Source organism: Anoplopoma fimbria, chromosome 9 (assembly GCF_027596085.1).
Source record: "Anoplopoma fimbria isolate UVic2021 breed Golden Eagle Sablefish chromosome 9, Afim_UVic_2022, whole genome shotgun sequence".
Lineage (NCBI taxonomy): Eukaryota > Metazoa > Chordata > Actinopteri > Perciformes > Anoplopomatidae > Anoplopoma > Anoplopoma fimbria.
The window spans coordinates 16,928,708-16,956,140 of NC_072457.1; the positions used below are offsets into that span (position 1 = coordinate 16,928,708).

General features: G+C 44.1%; 2 protein-coding genes across 4 annotated transcripts in view; one reads left to right on the forward strand and one right to left on the reverse strand.

Moving 5' to 3' along the window:
• The window catches only part of LOC129095835 (microtubule-associated tumor suppressor 1 homolog), a 57,553-nt gene extending 53,639 nt beyond the window's left edge, over positions 1-3,914 (reverse strand). For all 3 annotated transcript variants that reach the window (XM_054604413.1, XM_054604412.1, XM_054604414.1), the window contains exon 1: positions 3,721-3,914. The gene's annotated coding sequence lies outside the window, so the exon portion shown is untranslated. The remainder of the gene's footprint in view (positions 1-3,720) is intronic.
• A 1,806-nt stretch (positions 3,915-5,720) lies between these two features.
• Positions 5,721-27,276, forward strand: mtmr7b (myotubularin related protein 7b). Its single transcript, XM_054603725.1, has 14 exons — positions 5,721-6,012; positions 6,708-6,833; positions 8,210-8,372; positions 8,552-8,709; positions 17,180-17,308; positions 17,588-17,722; positions 17,851-17,983; positions 18,114-18,223; positions 21,007-21,132; positions 21,284-21,333; positions 22,460-22,660; positions 23,294-23,428; positions 24,313-24,439; positions 26,186-27,276. Exons 1-14 carry the CDS (start codon positions 5,989-5,991, stop codon positions 26,558-26,560), a joined length of 1,992 nt encoding a protein of 663 aa, XP_054459700.1. The 5' UTR covers positions 5,721-5,988; the 3' UTR covers positions 26,561-27,276.
• The last annotated feature ends 157 nt before the right edge of the window (positions 27,277-27,433 follow it).

A 27,433-nucleotide genomic window follows, 5' to 3' on the forward strand; every position in this document is an offset into this window, starting at 1 on the left:
CACACACACACACACACACACACACACACACACACACACACACACACACACACACACACACACACACACACACACACAGTGTGGAAAATCCACAGTGCACACAAGCTGATCCCGTCCCAGCCATAACTTACTCTGTGCTTCTTCTCAGACTTCAATGCCGCAGAAAAACACATCCAGATAGAAATCATGGAAGCTCTACGCTCACACTCCTTGCTTCGGACTGACACGCACTTGGCTGGCTGCCCACCTCCACACACGCACTCCTAGCCGCACTGCACTGCACCGCATGTATAAGCGTTGTATCTTATCCCATCACTTCTGTGTGTGAAAAAGTGTGTGTGAGCACAGGCGATGTAAGACTACGCAGGCTGTGACGATGGTTGAGAGAGGGAGGGAGGGAGGAGACAAAGAGAGAGAGGAAGAAAGATACACTGCCCTCTTTGGTTCTGAAACATGAGCATGCTGGTCAGTGCGGCAGTAATAAGAAACACACCCACACACTTTTCTCAAAGTCTAGTGTGGAGGGGGGGTAAAGTCGGTCCCATGTCTATGTTTACAGGGAGCTGGTGTGTGTGTGTGTGTGTGTGTGTGTGTGTGTGTGTGTGTGTGTGTGTGTGTGTGTGTGTGTGTGTGTGTGTGTGTGTGTGTGTGTTAGGTGAGGTGGGGGGTTACCTAACCTCCACTCTTCTCCCCCCAGGAGGGGCCAGTACTGACCGGTCCAAATGGGTTGGCTGTTTCTAAGCAGCGCTGGCCCCCCTCCCTGCTTAGGAGAAGGAGGTTTTGGACTGAGGAAGAAAGGGGCAATGAGAGCATTGGAAAAGCAACCCATCTAATCTGATGGAGAGGAAGGTGGGAGGAGAAGTAGAGGGACTGGGGGAGGAGTACAAAAGGCACTTGTGAACCAATGAAAGGATAAATCCAAGTAAGATTACAGAAAATTGCTAATATATGTCCTGAATAATAACCAAACCAGACTTCTATGGCAACCAGAGGAGATGCACCCTGCTGACCATTTGAAAGAATGCAAGTTTAAGGCACTTCTGCATTGGGTTTGAGGTACACACCTGACAAAAAGTGACAATCCTTGGGCATAAGCACAATATGCATCAAAGAGGACATATCCCAAAAAAACTGATCTTTTCTGTGCTTATGCACATATATTTTGATATCTGGAGTGCTTAAGAACTAGGTGCATCATATTTTATATATATATATAATAAGAGTGGAAAGAACATAATTCACCATAAACCGGCAACGACCAGGTGCTCCTCGCAAGATTTCTGACAGAGGAGTGAAAATAATTATCAGAAGAGTTGTCCAAGAGCCAAGGAGCACTTGTGGAGAGCTTCAGAAAGACCTGGAATTAGCAGGTACAATTGTTTCAAAGAAAACAATAAGTAATGCACTCAACCGCCATGGCCTGCATGCGCGCTCACCACGCAAGACTCCGTTGCTGAAGAAAAAGCATGTTGAAGCTCATTTAAAGTTTGCTGCACAACATTTAGACAAGCCTGTGAAATACTGGGAGAATATAGTCTGGTCAGATGAGACCAAAATTGGTCAAATGGCACTGCACATAACACCGTAAAAAACACCATACCAACAGTGAAGTTTGGAGGTGGAACATCATGGTGTGGGGCTGTTTTTCAGCATACGGCACTGGCAAACTTCATATAATTGAAGGAAGGATGAATGGAAAAATGTACCAAGACATTCTTGATAAAGATCTGCTACCATCTAGCAGGATGATGAAGATGAAACGAGGGTGGACATTTCAGCAAGACAATGATCCCAAACACACAGCCAAGGAAACTCTCCATTGGTTTCAGTGAAAGAAAATAAAGCTGCTAGAATGGCCCAGCCAATCACCTGACTTGAATCCAATAGAAAATCTATGGAAAGAACTGAAGTTCAGAGTTCATAGAAGAGGCCCACAGAACCTTCAAGATTTGAAGACTGTTTGTGTGGAAGAATGGGCCAAAATCACACCTGAGCAATGCATGCGACTAGTTTCTCCATACAGTTGGCATCTTGAAGCTGTCATTACCAACAAAGGCTTTTGTACGAAGTATTAAATAAATTTCAGTAAGCGTGTTCAATACTTTTTCCCTGTGTCATTCCATTTTATTACACATCACTTAATTTATTTGTTTGGTTTTCTTTGTATGTGTGGATTACTTGGGTTGTTACCGACATCTGGTGAAAATGTCATGTCAATAGTACCTTTAGAAATATATTTACTGAGAAAAATGGTGACGTGTTCAATACTTATTTTACCCGCTTGTAAGTAATCATATGATTAGGTGTCATGGTACCCTGTGACATGATTACAGATCCCGAATTTATAGTTGCAACTCAAATGTGCTCATGTTTATTCTCATTAAGAACATCTGCTGTGTGATTACTTATTTAGTATACCTGTTTTTATCTTGTTTGCACTATGCACTCTGCTGCTGTAATTCTGCAAATTTCCACGCTGCAGCACTAATAAAGGATTATCTTATTTTATTTCATCTTATCTTGTTATGTAAGTTTGAGAGGAATTGAATAGTACTTCACTCTGCTTGGCTGGAGGATTCCATCTTAAATTTACATTTGTTCTTATGTCTTTCTTTAAAGTTACTTGTGTAGACCTGCATTACACCAATAAGTAATCCAAGACATGTATCAGCCCCCATAGAGGAACAAGAAATTGCAATGGTAGTGTACTGTAGTATGTAATGGGGCAAACAACAATAAGTAATGGGTTCAAGTTATTGTTATTGTTTAACAACCACATCAAAACAAGGCCCATGTTATCATTCTTTTTGTCCTAGGTATAGAAATGATCATGAACACATTGAAGAACAGGGCTTAACGTTGCCTGTTCATCAGAGGTGAATACCACGCAGAGAAAGCATTCCATGCCAAGGAGAAGTTTGAGTCTTTATTTAATCCTGGACAGCCCAGCAGGATGATGCAGAGGACAACACCTTATGTAACACTCAGAATGCTGCTGCAGCAGAAATGTCCATTAGGCCGCGCTTCAGCAGGCACACTTTGCTGCATTGGCACTCACTACGTGCCATAGGCAGTATGATCGACGTTAATGCCCGATGCCATTCTTAAAAGCGACAGCAGACGCACAGAGACATTTGCTTGGCCTAAACCACCACTAACGGCACCACACAACGGCAGGACACCTGCGTGCACAGACATGACATTAAAATGTCCTGTTAAGCTTGTGAGAGTTTACCATTTACATTCATTCTGACATATTCCAAAGGCAGCGCTTATTGACAATATATAGATAAAGTAATGTATTGCTAAAACAGTGAGTAGCCTAGGGGAATGTGTTAACTTAATAAATATTTGGAGATCTGTCTTTGATTCCCGATGCAGCAAATACAAGAGAGCAGCCTAGGCTTCTTACTGCCATGGACCACATCACTGTCACAGTGCCACGGTGGGCAGGAAACATGAATGTATTTCAAAGTTCAAATTGTGGTACTTTTTTGGGGATCAAATGTATGCGGTACTTTGCCATAGGGAGCCTGTCGACTTCTAAGAATTGTTTAGTCAGTTACAACGATACCTCCTCTGGTGAACGAGCAACAAGACACCGTTACATCTGTGATAAGAGCTCGCGACACGGTGACAGCCTGTACCGGGAAAGCTGCAGTATCAGACGGCGTTAAGTCACTCATGAGACAAAATTGTAAGTGATTAACTTCCACGTACCGCTGTAGCCTTGTGTGGGTTATGAGCAACCTGCTGTCCGGGAGCGTTTCCCTGGATCCGCCCAGACCGTATTATGACTCACATCACACCTCTAACGCAGATTCTCCACACTCCATCAAAAACATGCCCCAATTCACTGATTCCCTTTTAGATGATCAGTGGTTGCTGTCCTCGAACTTGATCAGTTTAGTCACGAAGCCCCCCCCCCACACACACACACACACACACACACACTCTCACTCACACACCTGTAGATAACCAGCAGGCCAGCCTACTCACGTGTTCAGGGACTATTGGTTTTTGTGAAGTTTTCTAGGACAATTATTGCGGTTTTTTCCATTCAGGCCAAGCAATATGTCTCTCGCTTGATGTTGATTATATCGTTATCATCAACAGACATTTTAGGCTTGTTTCACCTGTATATTGTCATATCATTTTCCATTCCATTGTGTATTGCATTTATTTTTGTTGGATTTGTTTGTTTTGTCCTTTTAGTGTATTTACCAAGGATCAACTCACTCACTTGCCCGACCCAAAGGACATTTTCATTTCTAATACTGTCATCTAGTGGCCAAATAAAGACCGACAAGAGGAGATGTTGTACACATTTAAAACAAACATTTAAGCACTTGGAGAAGTGACTGATGTGTGGTGTTGAAAGAGTCTGACAGTAACAGTGTGCAACTGAGACATTCTCTGTTGTATGAGGAAATGGGGAAAAGTATCAGTTAACAGTATAAAAGTGTTACAGTATACAATTACCTAATTATGTAACAATCGTAAAGTGTGTAACATAGAGTAAAAGTGTAACTTAGTCAGGAAGTAAAGCATACCCAAAATAACAGATAAGTAAAGCAAATATTACACAATTTAAAGACAATAGGATAACATTAATGAGTGAATGAATGAAAATAAATATTTTATCGAACAAAGATTCTAATATGAATTCAGTTATTATTCAGTCTTGCGGTTGAAAGTTTCAAGTAAAAGCATCATTGTTATTTCACAGAAGTTGTACGATGGAAAGCATTTAAGAGTAGCTATGTAGTGTTGCTCAAAGTGAAGTGCTTTCCATAACAATACAGATATAACAAGAACAAGCATCACACGTGTTTAAATGCAGTGAGTTTGCATTCACAAAGTCTCCTTTCCTTCATCCTGTTTTCTTCAGCCATGTGTTGTAATATGGCATGACAACAAATGTTATATTAACCTCAACTGTTAACACAGTGTCCCTCCGCAACGTGACCTCCTCTTGCTCTGTCTGTCTGAACACACTTGACAAGTCATTGTAGCCTGATACTGAGCCTTTACGATGACAATAAACTTGATTTAGAGGCATATTGATAAATATTTAAACAAACAAAAAAATTCCTAAAGACTCAAAAGTGAGTACCAACATGACACTTTTTTTTAAATAGGACTGCAAAAAAATAGTTTATCCAAGTGTATTTTAATTTGTGATATTAAATGACAAAAAATCACTCTGATTAACTCCTCATTCATAGATGCATCCCTACAGAAGAGGCTGCGGGACGTTAATACTGAAACATTAAAAATGAAGATAGAAGAATAAAAACACAACGAATATGAATTACACGATTTCTACATTTGAAAAGCAACATTTTGCGTGCGCTTAAAACAGCGGAAGGGGATTTGCGCATGCGAGCACACTCGCTGTGAACGAGTATCAAGTTTGCAACAATAAATGATTTAACTCCCGGTCACAGTTTTCAAAATAAAGTACAGGTTTTAAATTGCTACAGGACATTAAGTATTAAAAGCATTTGGAGACATTTTTCTGCTGAACATATTGGCTACGGAGAACCATATCGTGTGAAAAAACGGTACATCAAATGGGAATGCCACTACTAACGTTTAGGAGCATTTCTTTCTCCGAACACGAATGTGCTGTATTTTATTTTGAAAGGACTAGCTGAAGGCCGTGCTTGGTGTCGGGTGGACCTGACTGCGGTGTATTACGCAGTGTGCAGCCGCTATCCGCGTCCCTACAGCGAGGACTGAGGCAGCCTGGGTACCGTTAACGGCGGACAGCTAGTCAATAATCCCTCTTCCTCCACGTTCACCGAACACGGCCGGGATACAGGGGCCGGAAACCATGGGGAATACGCCAGGGCAGTGCGGGTACAGCAGCCGCAGAGTATACACCGTAAATCTGGGAATATAACAGCTGACGGACAAAAACAAAAACACACCAAAACACGTCGGGACACTTTATCTCCATCTCCACCATTTTGGTTGTCGGTGATGGAGCACATCCGGACGCCCAAGGTAACAGCACTCGGCCTTCTAACAGCAGTGACTGGACCGTAGCTGGCTCTGTCCTCTGCGCCTTAACGCGCTCGGTCCTGCTCCCCCCCCCCATCTCCATCTCTATCTCTATCTCCATCTCTATCTCCATCTCTCTCTATCCATCTTTCCACATAGTCTGCCTCCATCACACGCAACAATCTCCATCAATCTGTCGGGGCAGCCTGCAGGGAGACGTCCTTTCATGCTGACACCATGCGAGCACTGGGTTGCATCTGAAGACACCTTGCGTCCAGACAGTGTATTATGGAATATGAATGTCTTATTATATTCTGCCCAACCATGAAGTGGCATCGTGCTGGCACACAGCACATTCCCCTCATTACCTAGCATTACTACCATTACTATGGTCTGATGGTTTCTATCAATATAAATGAGTCAATAGGAAACGCAACGTAGGCCTGTGCAGAATCTGTACTGATAACACTCATTAGAGTAACAAATCCCAACAACTAGTGCAAACACTTACTGAATGACCTTCATTTTCAGACACTTCAAATCTGCTGAGTCATGCCAGAGTGAACAGTTAGTACAGTTCAATAATTCGTGTTGTATTCATGTGTGTGTCTCAGTGAGTGAAGAGACACAAGTCCCCCCTATTCATCATGTTTGATCCGTTTATTTTTCCATCTCTAAAAATGTGTGCCTCTTGGTAGGTGGAAAATGTGCGTCTCCTGGACCGGTCTTCAGGACAGAGAAAGACCAGCATTGGAACTCTCTACCTTTCTGCCACGCACACCATCTTTGTAGAAAACAACCCTGAGACACGCAAGGAGACATGGGTAAGCTGGAAGTAGGGCGCTGCACTACCTCTACACTTGATCTGGGTCACAGTCAAGGCGGATAAATTTAATTAATAGTGTTATTAATTATGTGGACACTGTATGTCTCTTCATCCATCGTCACACAACAGCCTGCTTGGGATCTTAGATAGCCCATAAAGTGAATCCTGGCTTTTTCTTACTTTGCTAACTCATATCCCAACAACAACTATCCAACAAGAAACATAATATCTACCTATTTCTAGTTATAGTGGTGACGTGTACGATATAGAACACAAAAAAATGTACAACATTTTTACCCTTTACATGCACACCAACAACAGCCTCTTCCTTGGGGTAAAGCAGAACGTAGTGGTCAAATACGTCAGCTCTATTGTTAGTGAATGGGGAAACAGATTTAGTGTAGGCTGAAATTGTGGATAGTACATTAGACAACATCCTATAGGCCTTGCAGACATATGCATGTATAGAGAAGCACATGAAAGTTAAAGCAGTGGGAGACATGAAATGATCACAGTGACACACACTGGCCTCAGCAGTAGCCTTGGGTCTTGCAGCTACAATATGTCATTCTACAGTTCTTCATCTTCTGTATTATGGAGGTAGAATTTTCATGATGACAGGGCACTAGGAGCTTCCGTATGGTTTGAATCAAGCAGAATGAAATCTTCATTTTGCATGTTTATATATTTCTTTAAAGAAAATCCTCCCAGCCTTTTGAAAGAGGGGGTATTACCTCATCACTGTTCGTAGTGACGGATTGTCTAAGTGCTGAGTTTCCAGAAAAAGTAAGGAAATATGCCACCCTTCCCTATTTTAAATCTCCAGCAGGAGGTGGTGCAGGATACTGCCCTGCCCCCCTGGACCTGACAAGATAAAACAGGCATCTGAGGGTGTCAGGTTTCACCCAACAGGCAGTGACTGTGTCAACTGGATTAGTAGAAATAAAGAAGACAGATTCCAATTAGCCTGTGTGAAAAAAAATGACTGCAAAGGCAACTCTCTTCTTCTTCTTTTCCTTTTTCTTTTTCGTCTTCGTCTTCACCAAACTGCATTCACTTCCTTTGAGAAAAAACAAGAAGGTTCCCCATAAACTGACATTCTTGTCTGAATAATATAGCTCACAAAACAGATACACAATAATGTGACTTGTGTTGAGGCTAGTTATTTTCATAGTGCTGATTGATATCACTAATTTCTGTACACATTAAAGCCTCATTAGTTAGGTACACATTGACCAGATAGAATAAGCAGAACACTGTGTGTGTTGTGCTGTGTGCACCTCTTTATAAGATAAAATAAGATAATCCTTTATTAGTCCCGCAGCGGGGAATATGTTGGATAATTTGATAGATGTGTGTCTATCTGTGTTTCAGGTGTTGCACAGTATGGTGAGCAGTGTGGAGAGGCCACCCACCATCCCCGCAGGAAGTCAGCTGATCCTGCGTTGTAAGGACTTCCGGGTCTTCCAAATCCTCATTCCACAGGAGAGAGACTGTTTGGACGTCCACACCTCATTGGTCAGATTGTCACGGCCAGGTGTGTGTGTTTATTTATGTATGTAAGTGGTTAAATGTGTGTTAGAGGGACTTTATGCACAGAAACACTTGTCTGGCAGGGTGTCATGAGCAGGTGTGTTAGTGTACTGCTTTAAAAGTATGTAAAGTGCATACAGGATACTGATTTAAGATGATTTTATGCTCCTATCCTCTCCTCAGAGAAGTACAGTGAACTGTACTGCCTGTCCTTTAATCCCAATGTGAACAAAGAGGAGAGAGAAGAGTCCTGGAACTTCATAGACCTCATGGCCGACTACAAGAGGATGGGAGTTCCTAATAACTTGTGGGTCGCTACAGCGGCCAACAGCGAATACAGGGTCAGTGTGCGTAACGTGTAGAAATAATTATCAGGTATAAAACTGTTGTTTCTCTATCAAAGAAGACTAGAACAACCTGTCAGTTGGGGAGTTTGAATTTTAGAAGAGAAGAAATAATGGGTCATTTATGCTGGATGATGGTGTTCAGTTGTAATCAATTTGTAACTCTACTAAAGCCACACTTTAATATACTCTGTCTGTGGTTCTCTTGTTATTTGGAGGGAATTTGCCTTATATCCAGGCCATATACAAGGTCATAGATTACTAAGAGTCTTCCTTCATCACTGACTGCTTATCAGCAGCTACCTAATTGCTCTAACATTAGGAGGATTCAACAGCCGAGACCATAGAGTAACTTATTAACTCACTTTTGTTGCTGGCCTCAGCATAACTGGGCCAGCCTTGTAAACTCCAAAGTCTGTCCCTGACTTAGTGAGTAACACTATTGGTTGATCGAGTGTTGGCGCTTCTCCATCGTCTCCTTCAAAATGAACAGGTGATGCAGTTTTTTCACTGACAACATTTTACATTGGTGACATATTTTCCAAGGTAAAGAAAAGCAGAGAAGGTAGGCAATGCTCAAGACTAACTTTTCAAAGTGGTTGCCCGTCTGGCAACCAGGCATTAGATTTGGTTGACGAAACTGATAATATGGTCACCTTATATTTTGCATAATTAAGATAGTATGGTGTTATACATTAGCTTTCGTAATGAAAATGTGAGGTAAAATAATAAAAGCTTTATAATAGTAACTGAATAAAATTCTTCATAGTTAGTACAAAGTACAAAATTTGAAGTGTCCTAAATTCCTGACATACAAAATACCATTGGTGCAGTTCTCATTTTCTTCAGAGATCCCTCCAAAATGAATCCAGCAACTCAATGGTTGCTTGTTCATCTGTTTTTACCCTTTCAATTTTTTTGTTTTCTGGACTATTGTGCTGATTCCCAATAAAGATCCATTGGCCTTAGGCACTGAAGTCTTGGATCATGAGTCACTAAAGTGACACCGACATAATCTTGTCCATCATTTCAGAGATGATCGCCAATCTCTCTTGATTCTGCTTGGACAGATGATCCCCTCTCACATACACCTGAAGAGACAGGAAAAGCCAACACCGCAGCATGTGACTCCAAATATATAATATAATATTTAAATATCATTACTTCAACAGATATTTTAAAATATATATATTTATTTTTGCGTACATGTTCTGCTGTTTGCTGTCCCTATTTACTATGTGTTAAAGTGGCCCTAATATGCTTTTCCACTTTTTCCCTCTTCTTTAGTGTGTTATATATATTTTTGTACATATGAAAGGTCCGTAGCGTGTAAAACCTGAAGTCCATGCCTAAAAGGAGTTACCCTCCCCCTCAGAAACACTGCTCCTAAGCTGCCTGAAACGGCTCGATTGAATTCTCTCCTTCACTTCCGTAACTTTATGAGGTCATAATGTTACGGAAGTGACGTAAAACTCTCCAGCTAGTTTGGCCCGCCATCAAACAACAAAAGAGAGAGACGGAGCTGGAGCTCCGGAGGAAGAGTTTTTGAAATGTGAAACGCTGACCAATCACAACAGAGTGGGCTAGCTGACCAATCACAGCAGACTTTGCTTTCTGGAGGGAGGAGCAAGCGCTACAACGGAGCGTTTTAGAGAGAGGGTGAGAAGAGGTGCTGCAGGATAGCCAGGATGAGAAAAACAAGGCGGATTATGAGCATTAACGCATGTTAACATGTTGTAACTGTAACTTGAGATAAAAATATGCACCCGGAAAATAGCATAATAGGGCCTGTTTATAAAGTCGTCAAAGAACCACCAAAGGCCAGGAATTGGTTGCCAATGGCAACCTGGCAACACTTAGGCCGTTTCTCAATATGTGAACTTCTCTGTACTTGTGTCCTCGTGAACTTGTGAAACGTCATCTAGCGCGGCCCAAGTACTGTTCCAATACACAAGTTCGCATTCAGCCAAGTACGGTCCAGATACCCGGATGTGTCCTCGCTCCGCCCATTATATCGAGGATGCATCGGAGGAGACTTGTGTGGACTTTGGACAGCCAAGTATCCCAGAATGCATTTCACCAGCAAACAAGAGACGACAGTGGCGGAGACGGCTCACAACTGTCAGTTATAACTGTCTAAATACTGCTGTTGTTGTGTAACAGAATTTAGTTTTAAGATGTTTTTAAGCGAGAATGTAGTTGTTAAGACTTAAAATATGCGGTCGATTTATCCAGATAGAGCCTGTTTGAAAAAAGCGCCGACGTTTGTCGGAGATATGAGGGACCAGAGAGGAGACCGGGCGGTGGTGCTCATGTAGCCCGCTGACAGCAGCCTGATCTCGGCAAGGCCTCTCCAGATGTGCCGCTGGCTCCGGTGTCTCTGTGGTTGTGGTTGCAGATGTAACACAAAACATATACATATTAATATTTTAATATTTTCTAAATGAAAACGAAAAAAGGCAGAGTTGTGTTTTATATCATATTTCGTTTGATTGTCAATATATATGACTGAAGATAACCGGAGTAGGCGGGACCGACGAGAGCTGAGTTGGTGACGTTGGTGACGTCATCAAGTTCGCTGCTGTTCCAATTGCAAAATGACCGTACTGCGTCCTCCCATCCTCGGGAGTTTGTACTCCCGAGTCGAACTATCCAAGTATGAACTTGCAAGTTTGCAAGTCCATACTTGACCATACTTGGTATTGAGAAACGGCCTTACTGTGGAGCAGGCATTTAGTTAGCTAAGTTAGCAAGACTGTACATGTGCATAACATATTAACTGATAGAATAATGTAGCCTAAATTAATGTGATTGCCTAGGTGCAGTTAGGCTCTCGGTTTGCTAACCTAGCTTGTTAAAAAAAAATCAGTTATTACTATTACTGAGAAATCACTGTATTGCAGTGAGGGACATGGATTGAACATAGGGATAGGAAGGGAACAGGAGACCTCAGGGAGGGACAGATCAGGAGAAAGAAGGTGGAGACAAAGATATGAAAGTGTACAGGCATGGGGAGCAGGAAAGGAAAGAGGAAAAGATTAGACAAGCGCACAAAAAACTTCCAAGGACAGGAAATCTAGATAGTACCTAAATGCATTTTTGTCAGATCTATATTCGTCACAGAAAAAATATTACTAGGACCACTACAGAAAATTGCACATGAGCATTTCATTTCTAGGAATTCACATTACAGACACACTGACTACCCATGTAACAATTTGGCCACAATTTAGCACATTGATCATACGCGGTCCACACATACTAGGTTTCCACCTAGTCTTGTTCAGTGCAGTCTGGCTCCAGACTGTGTATGATGACATTATATTTATAATGCTTTTGGACTGCATAGTATTGCTAACCAATTATTAGCAATACTTGTTTAAATGTTAAATTAAAAAAATCCAAATGTTCAGTGATTATGTCCATGGTATTGCTGTAATGTCCCATTACTGCACTTTATGACCCAAGTTTAGCACAAGGACTGTAGTGACTGGTCCTTGCCAAGAAATAGTCTAACATGTAACCTCCTGTAGAAAGTTATGAAAACAAGATACAACATGTTAATTAATGAGCTGCAGAGGTGCTGGTAGACAGATTGTGTTGCCTTTGGACAGCCCTAAGATAGCCTTTTCCCACTGCTGTTTTTGAGCTAAGCTAAGCTAAGCGGCAGTTTGCGTTAAGCAGCTGTAGCCGACTCTCGACTACCGTAGGTTCTCCCCAACACAGATACGGCTTCAGTGGGTAGGTTTAACAAAGGTATATTTATTTCACTCAAAGTACAACACACAATGTGGACCGTCGTGCGCTCCGCTCCGCTGCCCGGCTTCTCGGGCGCATTCGGTCCCACGTTCCCGGAACGCCACCACTCTGATGGCTTCACGCTCTCGTCTCAGTCCTCGTTCCGCGTGTGTGACTGTTCCTCTCTCGAACTCCCGTCTGCTACTCCTTAAGTAGCTTTAGCATAATTAGCACCACATTACAGCTGTGCTGATTGAACTCACCACGGCACTGTTCCCATGAACCACTCCCACACCTCTCTCCCCTGCAGCTGAGCGCAGACCACGCCCACTGCCACATACCTCCACCGCCCGACTTAGGCCGGGGAGCCGTCCGGCCTAGCCTACTCCCCCCACCTGTGAGCGGGAAAGGAAGTCTGCCACAGCCATCTGCACCCCCGGCCTATGGACCACTTTGAATTTAAAAGGCTGCAACGCCAGATACCACCGAGTGATCCGGGCGTTGGCATCCTTCATGCGGTGGAGCCACTGTAGAGGGGCATGGTCCGAATAGAGGGTGAATGGGCGTCCCAGGAGGTAGTAACGCAGGGCATCGACCGCCCACCGGATCGCCAGGCCTTCCTTCTCCACTGTGCTGTAGCGAGACTCCCTCTCAGACAGCTTCCGGCTGATGTAAAGCACTGGGCGGTCGATCCCCTGCACCTCCTGGGACAAAACGGCCCCCAGCCCCCTATTCGAGGCATCAGTCTGCAGGATAAAAGGGAGAGAGAAGTTAGGTGTGTGGAGAAGAGGTTCCCCACAGAGGGCCTGTTTTACCCTCTCAAGCGCCAGCTGGCACTGCTCCGTCCACTGGACCGGATCTGAGGCACCCTTTCGAGTCAGGTCAGTCAGGGGGCTGGTTAGGTCGGCGAAGTTGGGGATGAACCGCCGGTAATACCCTGCCAGCCCCAAGAACCGCCTCACCTCTTTTTTGGTCTTGGGCCTCGGGCAGGCTGCAATCGCTGCTGTCTTGTCGACCTGGGGACGAACCTGCCCTCCACCCAAGTGGTACCCCAGATACCGTACCTCCCTCCGTCCGACCGCACACTTCTTCGGGTTGGCGGTGAGCCCAGCCTGTCTCATAGACTCAAGCACCGCGGACACCCGCTGCATGTGCTCCGCCCAGCTGTTGCTGTGGATGATCACATCATCCATGTAGGCGGCAGCATAAGCAGCGTGTGGACGCAGTACCCGGTCCATGAGACGTTGGAATGTGGCTGGGGCACGAACAGCCCGAAAGGAAGTGTGACGAATGGTACAATCCGTACGGAGTGGAGAAAGCCGTCTTTTCCCTGGACTCTGGAGATAAGGGAATCTGCCAGTAGCCCTTGGTCAGATCCAGTGTCGTGAAAAAACGAGCCGTGCCGAGCCGGTCCAGGAGCTCGTCGACCCGGGGCATTGGATAGGCATCAAACCGTGACTCGTCATTCACCTTGCGGTAGTCCACACAGAACCGTATAGACCCATCCTTCTTGACAACCAGAACGATGGGGCTACACCAGGCACTATTGGACTCTTCTATTACCCCCATCTCCAGCATAGCTTCCAATTCTTTCTGAACTACCTTTCTTTTGTGTTCAGGCAACCGATAAGGCCGTGATCGTACTGTCACGCCTGGGCGAGTTTCAACATGGTGTTGTATAAGGTTGGTGCGTCCTGGCAGAGGGGAGAACACATCAGCAAAGCGCTGCTGCAACGCAGCCACATCTGCTCTCTGGGACTGAGTGAGATGGTCTTCACAACGGAGCGAGGCTGGATTGGTGGAATTTGGCACCTCAGGCCCCAACTCATCCCTCTCTTTCACGGTAGTCACCAGAGAAACAGGCTCTGCCTCTCTCCATGCTTTGAGGAGGTTGAGGTGGTAAATTTGTGTTGCCCCTCCCCTGTCAGAACGCACAACCTCATAGTCTACATCGCCCACTCGCTGTGTGACCACAAAGGGCCCTTGCCACTTAGCGAGCAGTTTGGAGCTGGAAGAGGGAAGTAATACAAGTACTTTATCTCCCGGTGCAAATTGTCTCAGCCTAGCCCCTCTGTTGTACAGGCGTTGTTGACGCTCCTGGGCCCTGAGCAAATTCTCCCGTGAACATTGCCCCAGTGTGTGGAGTTTTGCTCTCAGGTCCAGGATGTATTGAATCTCGTTTTTGCTTGGGCTCGGACCCTCCTCCCAGTTTTCCTTAACTAGGTCCAGAACCCCACGTGGTTTTCTGCCAAACAGCAGCTCAAAGGGAGAAAATCCTGTGGAGGCCTGGGGCACCTCCCGCACTGCAAACAACAGAGGGTCAAGCCACTTATCCCAATTTCCGACATCATCGTGTATGAACTTACGGATCATGGACTTCAAGGTTTTATTCAGGCGCTCAACAAGGCCATCGGTCTGTGGGTGGTAAACACTAGTCCGAATTGCCTTGACGCCCAATAAACCGTATAGTTCCCTTAATGTGCGTGACATAAACGAGGTGCCCTGGTCGGTCAGAATCTCTTTCGGGATTCCAACTCGGGAGATGACCTGAAACAGTGCCTGCGCAACACTCTTTGCAGAGATAGTGCGCAGCGGCACCGCTTCAGGATATCGCGTTGCGTAGTCCACCAGAACTAACACAAAGCGATATCCTCGAGTGCTCCGGTGAAATGGCCCGATGAGGTCCATGCCAATGCGCTCAAACGGGACCTCCATTAGTGGCAATGGGCGCAATGGAGCTCTTGGGATGGCCGGTAGGTTTACCAGTTGGCATTCAGGGCAAGAGGCACACCAACGGCGCACCACTCCCCGAATCCCAGGCCAATAGAATCGGGCCATTATCCGGTCTAGTGTTTTGTCATACCCCATGTGCCCAGCCATTGGGTTATAATGAGCCTAAAATCAGTGGGTGTGCAAGGCGGGAGCTAACCGCAGCCCTAATTCTATGCGTTTTGCCCCTGTGTTTAATTTCGACTGACACAACAGGATATCTGTGAACATCCCCATGCACACACCTTATCTCCACCCACTTTGCCTCTACCAACGCCCCGGGCCGAACCAAGTTCTGGTGGACCATGGACTGTGTACAGCCCGAGTCCACCATAGCCTGGTGTACACCCCCTTGAATCCTTACCGGAACGCTGTATGTCCCCCCCGGACCGGAGGAGGGTGCTGGCGGGCCGGCAACCCGGATCACCTGGCCGACCTCCATCAGTGGACATTCTCTGCGGAAGTGACCGGGCTGCCCACACCTCCAACACTCCTGCTCTGACGCCTGAGGGGCCCCCTGTGGGTTGGGAACAGCGCCTGGAGCCTGGCGATGGGAGGAAACAGAGGGAGGGTTATTGCGAGGTTGAAGTGCATGAGCTTGTGGGGGCCGATGGAGGGAGGCTGAGGTGAGGAACTTCCTGCGAGGAGCAGGAGTCGGTCGGACAGGCGCTGATGTCCACCCCTCTGCTCCCTGTCCCCGGGGTTGGACGGCGAGGTGATCCTCCGCGAGGATAATGGCCGCCCCCAAGTCCCCAGGTCGGTGGCACCGCACCCATTCCGACGTCCCAGTCGGGAGGCCCTCCGCAAACTGTTCAGTAACGATCCTCTCCAGCATCTACTGCTCGCCATCAGACTCCCCTGGCTGTAGCCACCTGTTAGCTGCGTCCCTCAGCTTCTGGGCATACACGAAAGGATGGTCGGTGGGTGTCCATTTCGTGCCCCGGAACCGGCGACGGTGGTCCTCGGGGGAGAAACCCGTCCTATCAAGGACGGCTTTTTTTATGTCCTGGAAATTTCCCCGCGAGGACGCTGGCAGGCCGAGCGCCGCAGTTTGGGCCTCCCCTGACAGCAAGGGGAGCAGGCGCACGGACCACGCCGCCGCCGGCCACCCGCACGCCGCCGCCGTCCCCTCGAACATCTCTAGGAAGGTCTGTGGGTCGTCTTCCGCGGACATCTTGTGGAGCGCGATGTCCGTGAGCGGTGACGGAGGGGGTGGAGCCGCCGCCCCGACCGGGACAGCAGGCTCTCCAGGACCCGGGTCTGCATCTCCGCCTGGCTGTGGAGTGCCTCCATCTGCCACCGGTTCACCTCTGCCTGTTGCTGGTGCATGGCCGCGATCTCCCCCAGCATCTGGGCCAACGCCGCCACCGGCTGTGTCTGCTGCTCCGTCATCACCGTGTTGAGGTCCCTGTTTAGGCGCCAGTGTAGCCGACTCTCGACTACCGTAGGTTCTCCCCAACACAGATACGGCTTCAGTGGGTAGGTTTAACAAAGGTATATTTATTTCACTCAAAGTACAACACACAATGCGGACCGTCGTGCGCTCTGCTCCGCTGCCCGGCTTCTCGGGCGCACTCGGTCCCACGTTCCCGGAACGCCACCACTCTGATGGCTTCACGCTCTCGTCTCAGTCCTCGTTCCGCGTGTGTGACTGTTCCTCTCTCAAACTCCCGTCTGCTACTCCTTAAGTAGCTTTAGCATAATTAGCACCACATTACAGCTGTGCTGATTGAACTCACCACGGCACTGTTCCCATGAACCACTCCCACACCTCTCTCCCCTGCAGCTGAGCGCAGACCACGCCCACTGCCACAGCAGCTTTATCCTTTATCCTTACACTAGATTTGACCCGCATTATCTCTTAACATACCAGGTGGACAGAAACATAGTTCAGTAATAAAAGTTTCGGATGTATATCAAACGTGTGTGTGTGTGTGTGTGTGTGTTTGTCCTCTCCCAGGTTTGTGATACGTACCCATCACAGCTGTTCGTTCCAAAGTCAGCCACATCCTCCGTCATCATGGGCAGCTCAAGGTTCAGGAGTCGAGGACGATTCCCTGCTCTGTCCTACTTCCACCAGGACACACTGGTCAGTGGAGGACACACACACACACACACACACACACACACACACACACACACACACACAGGAAGAATCATGAGTATATATCTTTTGGAAGATTGGACTGTTAACTTACCCTTCAAGTAAGGGTTGAGTGAGTACACAACAGAATAATCCAGATAATCAAAAATCTAAATAAATTCTACTTTTAACCTTTCTACTGATGCAGATGGGCACATCATTGACTACATCCGTACTAGTAAAATATGTAATGTGATGAAGATTCTGAGGTTTCATGTCATCCAGGCAACAGTGTGCAGGTGTAGTCAGCCACTGTCTGGCTTCAGTGGACGCTGTCAGGAGGATGAGATGATGCTGCAGGTTGTAATGAAGTCCAACCCTGGAAGTGACTACATCTATGTGGTGGACACCAGGCCCAAGGTAACTCCCCCCCCCAAATACACACTCTTCCTCACTCAAACATCCAAGCATAGTAAGTTAATAATTTAAAAATACTATAGAGCTATAGATACATATGAGCTAATATTCACATACATGTGTGTGTCCAGCTGAATGCCATGGCAAATCGAGCAGCAGGTAAAGGTTACGAGAACGAGGACCACTACACCAACATCAAGCTGCAGTTCATCGGCATCGAAAATATCCACGTTATGAGAAGCAGTCAGCAGAAAATCATTGACGGTAAGAGTGTGTGCGTGTGCCCAGAACAAAGATTTTACAAAGATGTAGCGTGATATGGATCAATACTTCAGACTTCTCTGATAGCATCTCTCCCCATTTTCCTGGGTGTCTCTCTCTCTCTTCCATGCAGTGGGCGAGATGAGATCTCCGTCCATGACTGACTTCCTGTATGGTCTGGAGAACTCTGGTTGGCTCAAACATATTAAAGCCAGTCTGGATGCGGGGCTCTTCATAGCAAGGGTGTGTACACACACAGACGCACTCTCACAGCAAACCTCAAACATTTTAAATAATATGTTTAAAAACTCAGTTGTAAATACAAGAAAGAATCCACCTAAGAATGAGCCCTTCGTATCTACATAGGGAACAGTTACTCTTCACAGTCAGCCATGTTGCAACGGCCTTTTTCTACAGAAGAAACAAACCAAACACCGAGAGCCTTTTGCGTTTTTATTACCTGAGGACCACCATGTTCTCCAACACTCTGTGGTAACGTGAGCCGCTGAGTGCATAACTATGGTACTTCCAGCCACTGTCGGATTTCCATTGTTCCTTAAGTAAATGGTAAGAGCTTTTCTAGTCCTATGACAACTCAAAGTGCTTTTACACTGCATGTCATCATTCACCCATTCATACACTGAAGGAAGGGTGACCATGCACGGTGCCACCTGCACATCAGGACACTAACTAACATTCATACAACATTCACACGCCGATGGCACAGCCTTCGGGAGCAACTTGGGGTTAAGTGTCTTGCCCAAGGGCAGGGGCGGATCTAGAAAGATATTCATGGGGTGGCAAGAGGGGGCAGGAGATTTTGAGGGGTGGCACCCTGTGGAAGAAGTATATACAGTATGCCGATTTAATTAAAGCCATATCAATCAATATTTACTTGGAAAGCCCCCACATTTAGATATTTTGACTCAATAACATTATACTTAATTTATTGTGGGATGAGTAAAGCCTTACATTTAAACATAAAAGGTTTCAGACAAAATTTTATAAATTATTACTGAATAATTACAAAATCAACCTGCCTTACAACAAACACCTGCACTATTACACCAGCATGGGGCTAAAAATATATGCAAAGAGAGCTGCAATATGTACTTTAGTTAACAATAAGCCTTTGGTATTTGTCCATGAGATATTCCTATCAGATGTCAATAATCAGTCCAACTTGAGTGCAAATATCACTTTATTCACTGATTCCAATAATTTACATACAATATAGATTCAACCATTAATATAAATGTGGCATTTTCCCATGTTTGGTCACAAACAGTACCTAAATACATCAGTACAATCAGTGGAACTGGAAAACAACAGAAAGAAAGTGCCACAGTTCAAAAGAACATGACGTTGGCATGCCTACAGGAGCTGAATGCGGCGATTACCATGTTGTTCAGCAAAACGCCTCACAAACTTATTTAGATCAATAGCTTTAGTGCGTTTGGATTCAATGCTGAGTACAGCCAAGCTTGACAATCTCTTCTCTGTCATAGTAGACCGCAAGTAACTCTTTATGATCCTAAGAGTTGAAAAGCTTCGTTCACAAGATGCACTGCTCACTGGTAAAACTACTGCTATTTTACACAACCTGAACAACTCATAAAAAACATCCTGGTATGGGTCCATAAATTGAACAAACTCCATCAGAGTGGTAGGACTTTCCATTTCCTTCTTTTTTCTCTCCAGTACTCTCCTTGTCTGATGCAGTTTGTGTTTAAGATCCTCAATATTTGAATCATAAGCATTTCCCAGTAAAAGAACTGTCTCCTCTCTCAAAAAAGTAGTACTTGACGGATTTAGTGCTTGGACACCTTGCATGATGTTACAATTTGTGTTGGAAAACCTTCTGTCTATTTCTCCAATCATGTTATCCATAACTGGATAGTAGACATTGACACAAAAAGTGTGTTTGCTATCTGGAACTACATGCTGTCCCAAGGTGGAAGGGATGACACTATCTTGAAGTGCCTTTGATGTCTGTCTGTACCTCTTTCGGTTTCGCTGAGTTGTATCAATGCTACTCTCAGTATTACCTCAAGAATGTAGTCTCTCTGCCGCGCCGCTTGCTTCGTTCGTTCTCTCGCGGCGCGCCTTCCTTGTATTCAAAATCATTGCCGGCGGGACACTCGGGGAGGGGGGGGGGGGGGCAGGCGGGATGGGGCAATATTTCCTGGTTGCATTCACTTGCAGTCGGACTTTTGAAACCTCGCTTTTGTAAATGTCTTGTAAAAGCAAAAAAAAAAAAAAAAAAATTTGCGCTGCCAACTGGGGTGGCAGCTGGGGTGGCAAGGCTTTTTTTAGGGTGGCAGTTGCCACCCCATGCCACCCCAGTAGATCCGCCCCTGCCCAAGGGGGCATCGACATGGAGCCGGGGATTAAACCGCCGATCCTCTAATTGGAAGAAGACTTTACCACAGTTTTGCACTCAGTAACTCACATTATCGCAGTCTTGGAAAGCGAGGAGTGAGCGAAGGGGTATTTAGTTAGTTACCACTAGATGCCACCAAATCCTGCACATTGCCCATTTAAACGGAAGAGGAGCCAACTGGAAATAAATGTCCAGTTGTGTAAAACAGTGATCCATTGTCATCTGTCAATGTACAATGTACAATGTAACGCTTTTTTAATATTGACAGATGGCTTATTAATTATAAGACAGTAGTATACAATAACATTTTTTTCACTTTCTTTTCTCAGTATCACTTAATTGATATGAGTTATAAATATATTTTCTATTTATCCATTAATTGTTTAGGTTACAAAATTGGAAAAAATGAAATTAAATAATAATATTTAAACAAAAATGGTAGGGACAAGGATGGGAAATAGTTTGCTACTGTGATAACTTGCAATCAAATGCTTTCTCATTGTATTTTTATAATATACATAATATACAAACGATCCACTACTCACGCTTGGATGTTTATGGACATAGGGCTGTTTTTGGTCTGAATGCCTGATCAGGTTGCTGTTGTCGTTTAACTGCTCTCTCCCTCTCTCTCTCTCTCCAGGCAGTGGCAGATGAAGGTGTCAGTGTGTTGGTTCACTGTTCGGATGGCTGGGACAGGACGGCCCAGGCCTGCTCTGTAGCCAGTATCCTGTTGGACCCATACTACAGAACCATCAAAGGACTCATGGTAACACACACACAATACTGACAAACCTTTTTCAAAGACAATCTCATCTCTGATTGTTGCTCTCTCCTCTCTCTCCTTCCTCCCTTCCTTCCTTCCCTACCTCTTTGTCCTACTCCTTTATATTCCCATTTCTTCCTCTCCTCTCTTCTAGGTGCTGATAGAGAGGGACTGGGTGTCCTTCGGACACAAGTTCTCCCATAGGTAACTGTGGTCATCTGACTTAAACAGACAGCAGACAACAGTGTCTGTAACATCATTACAATAATTTTTCTTACTTTATTTTGAAAGCCGGCCAACCAAACGGGTCGAACCAGTCAAATACTTCAACAAAACAGTTAAACAGAAAGTTGATGTCCTTTTTGGTTAGTTTGGCTTTAGGCTAGTTTTTTTGTTGACTTGCCATAGGTGTAATCGTGAGTTTGAATGGTTGTCTCTATGTGTCAGTCGTGTGAAAGTCTGGCCTCCTGTCCAGGGTGTACCCCACCTCTTGCCTAATGTCAGCTGGGATCGGGGGGTATGTTACACTGAAGTAAAAATGTAATATAAATAATACAGAATTTATCAAGACAAAAGGTCAAACATGGAGGACGTTTTGAGTTCAAATTAATGGGCAAGCAGGTGCAATTGAAAATATAAGCCTGTCTTTAATATGCCTGTACAAAATTAAAAAAGAATTGTTTGTTTCTTATCAAGGTACATAAAGACTAAGAAAAACTATTCAAGAATTTACGGTTATACATAATCTTCCATCATTCCCTTTCACCATTTCTCTAGTTATTATTTAGCTTCTCTTGCAATTTTGATAAAATAATGCTTAAGAAACTAGACTTCTGGTCATGTCCACATCAAAAATAAAGTTCTTAGCCAATAGTACAATAGTGTTGCTTTTGTTTGGTCGTTTGTATTTTTATTTTTATTTTATTTAGAAATACTTTTTACTATTTAATTTGTCAAAAGCCTGAATGTAATATTTCACATATCCATTGAAAGTTTCCAACAGATACGTGAGATTTGAAATTGAGCAAGTAAATCTGTCACATTTGTGTCACCTGAACACTGCTGATTACATATTGTTACTTAAAAAATACATTTGATTTAATAATGTTTTTTTTATATAATATAATTATTGCAATTGTCCGTTGAATATCGAATGTCCTCCTTCCTGTTCCTGGAGGAACTAAACAGCACTGAAGTGTGTCTTATCCAGATTTAGAATAGAGACTGTTTTATCTTCATGTATGTCTGTTTAATATTAAATGAATAATAATATTTTTTTTGAAGGGTGTGGAGTTTGATGGACAGTTAAGACGGAGCTGTTTCCCTACAGGTACGCCCACCTGGATGGAGATCCCAAAGAGGTGTCTCCTGTCATCGATCAGTTTCTGGAGTGTGTGTGGCAGCTCTCTGAGCAGTTCCCATGCGCCTTCGAGTTCAACGAGCGCTTCCTTATCGCCATACACACACACATCTACTCCTGTCAGTATGGGACCTTCCTGGGTAACTGCCAGAAGGAACGCAGGGACATGAGGTAGGGCACTGATATTGTATTGTTTGTCTCATCGGTTACCTCCTATGCAATCTTTGGGTTTGTCAAGGACTATATTGTCAAAATTCTTAAACATAAAAAGTCAAAAATCTATAAAAGTTACACTGCAGTTAAATTAGGACTCACATGTGACATATTTATGAAACAGGACAGTAACATCCACCACGTTATCCATTTGTTTACTCATTCATAAATTACTGTGGTCTTGTCCGCAGTTAAGCCAAAGGCTTTGAGTGGATTGATGTCCTTTAGAATTGGTCCAGAGTTAACAGATTGCTGACCTTAATTGTGATTTAGACTTGGTATATATTCATATAAACACATTGCCTAGGGCATCTTGAAGATCCAGATTCAAATGTAGACTATTTATTATTGTATTTTAGAAGTAGTCATGACTTTGAGTCACTTTGAGCCACCCATCATGTGTTTGAAACGGTGGATACATTGAGAAGTTATCTAATTTGTTTCTGAAATCACCTAAAAATGTAGGCTGGATGATTTCATACAGTAATATAAAAGCCATAGGATACATACTGAAAAAAACCTTTCCCTCAGTGCAGCATCATAAAGTTGTTGACTGCATTGTTGGTCTGTGTGTGTATTGTTTGACTACAGGCTTCATGAGCGCAGTCATTCCGTGTGGCCTCAGCTGTGGAAGGACAGATCCGAGTACACCAACCCTTTGTACAAGGACGAGTTGAGCCAGAGTCATGGCATCCTGAGACCCAACACCACCCCCTACTGCTTCAAGTGAGCTCCTGCAGCCAATGCACCCACTAACACCACATGAATGTATTCTCCCGAAGAAAGCTAAATGTATCACTTTGTATGATAAATATGTAGTGGTACATATGGTAAATATATAATTTTTGTGACAATTCAAATTTGTGTTGAGTCATGTCATATGACCGTAGAAAAGGCAAAATAAATACTGCAGTTTTTATAGCATTTCTAAAATACAGTTATACAGTATATGTATATTTTTGGGGTCAAACATTACTCTAGAGCAGGGGTGGGCAATTATTTTTCCCAGGGGGCCAAATGAGCAACTGAAAATATTTTGGAGGGCCGGGCCAAAATGCCGAACTCAATTATGCATAATATACATTTTATTTCTATATAAAAAGCAGTAAATGGCATTGTTTTGACCGCTGGTAAGAGTGTATGTTATTATTTGGCAATTAAAAGGTGAGGTTAGCTTTCAAAAATATCATTTATTCAAATAGAATTTCCAAAATGATAAACAAAATGTGAAACATTTGACTCATTTTCAGTCACATTAATAACAAAGGGCATTTTGAGTTTCATATACTATTGAAACAAGGATTTTCTTAGCTTTCTAAAGACATCACATCATCTTTGTAGCCAAAATAAACAAGACATGTCACTGAACTGTGTAACTGTAAAGAAAAGTGTCCCAGTTTTGTAGCCTTATTGACTTTACATGCCTATATTAAACATTTAATGTTTTCAGAATGTGCAAAAAAAAAAAAAAAAAAAAAAAAAAAGATCAAGTGTCTCATTTCACTTGTTATATTTCCACATATTTGGCCCGCGGGCCGTACAATGCCCAGGTCTGCTCTAGAGGGTGTTAAACTGCCTAAAAAGTTGTTTCTTGTGATCCTTGTCTCCAGAATGTGGAAGGGTCTTTATAACCGCGTGGAGAAATCAACGCCTCCTCGCCAGTCACCTGCTGACTTCCTGTCTGCTGTGAGGGAGGAGTCCCAGCAGCTGGAGGAGGAGCTAACCAATCACCAGGAGGTACCGCCAGGAGGAACCGCCCACCACCACCCCCTGGGCTCCAGACAAGGCATACAACACACAAAGACACCCTTGCTACGACACTGCCATAACCCCTATTCAACATCCGTAGCTCCAAAATCAATATCTGAGAATCTGTTTAAATAAGAGATCAAATACAATTGTCTGAACAGAAAGTCCAACTGAAATCATGTAGTTCTTCCCTTTTAGCCGAAATGGATATTGAACTGCATTGTGCATCACACACTGATGACAGAGGCAATAATACAAAGTGCCACCTGCTCATCAGGAGTGATACACACATGAAACACTCAGTATCTTGCCCAAGGACACTTTGACATTTAGACTACATGGGCCAATGATCGAAACCACCAACCGAAAGATCAGTGGACGACTGCATTTCCAGCTGCATGGTTTAAACTCTAATGTCTCCTTTGTGCCCTCATCCAAACAAGAGTTTAAACTGAATGAGTTAGCACGCTTAACGGAGAACCAAGCAGGCACTTAATTTACAACGAGCAGAATCAGAACAGAATTTAAAAAAGCAATCAACTTTTTCATCCATGTGCAAAACTGGAGGAACTGGAGGTTTGAGGGTCCTCCAAATATCTTACTTCTCACAGCAAGAAATAGGTTGAACTCAGAAATGTATTTTAATCGTAACTTCACTTGGATGTTTGAGATTTACTGTGCTGAATGATGCATGCGCAGACTTTGTGACTAAAAGACTGTTTTCACATTCATGTGCTCAAGGGGAAAGCATTAAGTGTACACACACTGAGAATATACAGATAAGAAATATCTTGTGTCCAGAGGTTAAACTTAAACAAAATGTATGATATTTCATAGTCGTAGATTCTGGATTATAATGAGGGAGAGGGTTGATTAAAGTCAATTGAACTTTTTATGGAAAAAATATATCAAACCGGATAGTTAATCAAAGCTTAGTATTTTCTATGTACTAAAACATGACAAGAAGGGTATTTGCGTGTATTCCACTAGAAATTAATTATAGACGCTCCAACGCTGCTATCAGGCAGGATTTCCCAAATTGAGGACTAATTGAAAGTGTGAACATATTTGTGGTCTCTCATTAGAGAATGTTAAAGCAAAGCCTGACCTCTTAAAACAAGTTTGAAGGCGAATTAGATATTAGACAGAAAATAAATGTGTGATAATCCAAGTGAAAATGGGTTCTGTCGCTAATCACTGTTCAGCCATCCACAATTCCCACCTCGTAGCCCACTTTCTATATTCATTCATTCATTTATTATCCGTAACTGCTTATCCTTTTAAGGGTCGCGGGGGGGTGGAGCCGATCCCAGCTGTCATTGGGCGAAGGCAGGGTACACCCTGGACAAGTCACCAGGCTATCGCAGGGCTGACACATAGAGACAGACAAGCATTCACATCCACACCTACGGGCAATTTAGAGTCTTCAATGAACCTAAGCTGCATGTCTTTGGACTGTGGGAGGAAGCCGGAGAACCCGGAGAGAACCCACGCTGACACGGGGAGAACAAGCAAACTCCACACAGAAGGCCGTCTAGCCCGGGATTGAACCCGGGCCCCTCTTGCTGTGAGGCGTCAGTGCTGGTCACCACATCACCGCGCAGCCCACTCTCTCTATATATATATATGTATAAATATACACAGTTAGAGAGAATTTTGTCAACAATGCTGATACATGAATTGAAGACCTCTTTAATTAAAGAAAGTGCCTTTCTTGTTCTTTTGTTGCTGCAGAGGGTAGCAGCCCTGACAGTGAAGCCAATCAGGTGGGAGAAGATCGAGGTTCCGAGGAGGAGGACTAGCCACCTGCGGCAGACGCAGCGCGGGCCGGACCCGCCAACCACTTACATAGAACCAATCAGCAGTCTCGCACAGGACAACGGACATGCCCTCTCCTCTGAACCAGCCAACAAGAAGACTCAGACCAAGGACCCCGATCTCGCCCTGCTTCTAGGGCCACACTCCCAGCTCAAGAGTAACAACCCTGATGGCCTCTCTACCTGCAGCGACCTGGAGTCGGGCGTGGCCGACCTCAGCAGCAAATCATCCAGCGGTGGGGATGACGGCAAGGACCCGGACTCGGATGAGGCTGTTTTTACTACTGCCTGACTGGAAAAAAGGGAACCCTGCCACCTGGCTGGAGGGTGAAAGAAGAAATTATGAAAAATATTCACCTGCAGGGGCAGATGAGTTGAAGATGGCTAACGACTGATAGGCAGATAGATTTAACTTGTTTTGCTAACGGTAGTTTGTCTCATTCCTTCTCAATCTAAAGGGAGTCACAGTGAATTACAGTAGGGAGAAACCTCACTGGCGGTTGTTCTCAGCCTTTTGGCAAAGGCACTGAAAGACCTTTCATTTGACTTTTTTATAAATTGCGTTGTTTTGTTGCAGAAAGCCAAAAAGGCGTTTTTTTTATATGTGGATCTGTTTTTTAGATGGCTAAATTAGTCACTTTGTTTAAAGAATGCACTATTACTACTTTTAGATGGAAAAATGTTATATGAAACAAGCCTGAAATAAAGTAGGACACAGAGGCTCGAGTAGGGGAGTGAAACATTCTGATGAAACACTTAAACATCTAGTAGAACAAACTCCCTGGACAAACCTTAACATCTGTCCATATTTATTATCAATAAAACGTCAACTCTTTAAGCAGATCTAAAAATAATCTTCAACACGATGGAAGATTTTACAAATGATTCATTTACACCCAGTTTTGCCTCCTTTTCAGTGTAAAACAATATGTTTTATTATACTACTAATAAAAGTAATAAAAATCTCCTTCCAGGTAATCCCCCCCCCCTGGTTGAAACTTTAGTGTTGAATGGGTTAGAACAGAATTCAAGCTAAAGAGATGCTGCTCGGGGAAATGTAAAATGTTATTTTGTGTATTCTAAACACTGGGAGGCCAACGAGCCGACAGGCTACAACCACTCAGTTTCATCCTTGACATGAACTTAGATGAAACCTTGTCTTAGG

Coding starts and splice junctions, on each gene's coding strand:
- mtmr7b (XM_054603725.1), top strand. CDS start 5,989: ATGGAGCACATCCGGACGCCCAAG. Junction 17,309..17,587: donor ACTTCCACCAGGACACACTG/GTCAGTGGAGGA, acceptor CATGTCATCCAG/GCAACAGTGTGCAGGTGTAG. Junction 22,661..23,293: donor AAGGAACGCAGGGACATGAG/GTAGGGCACTGA, acceptor GTTTGACTACAG/GCTTCATGAGCGCAGTCATT.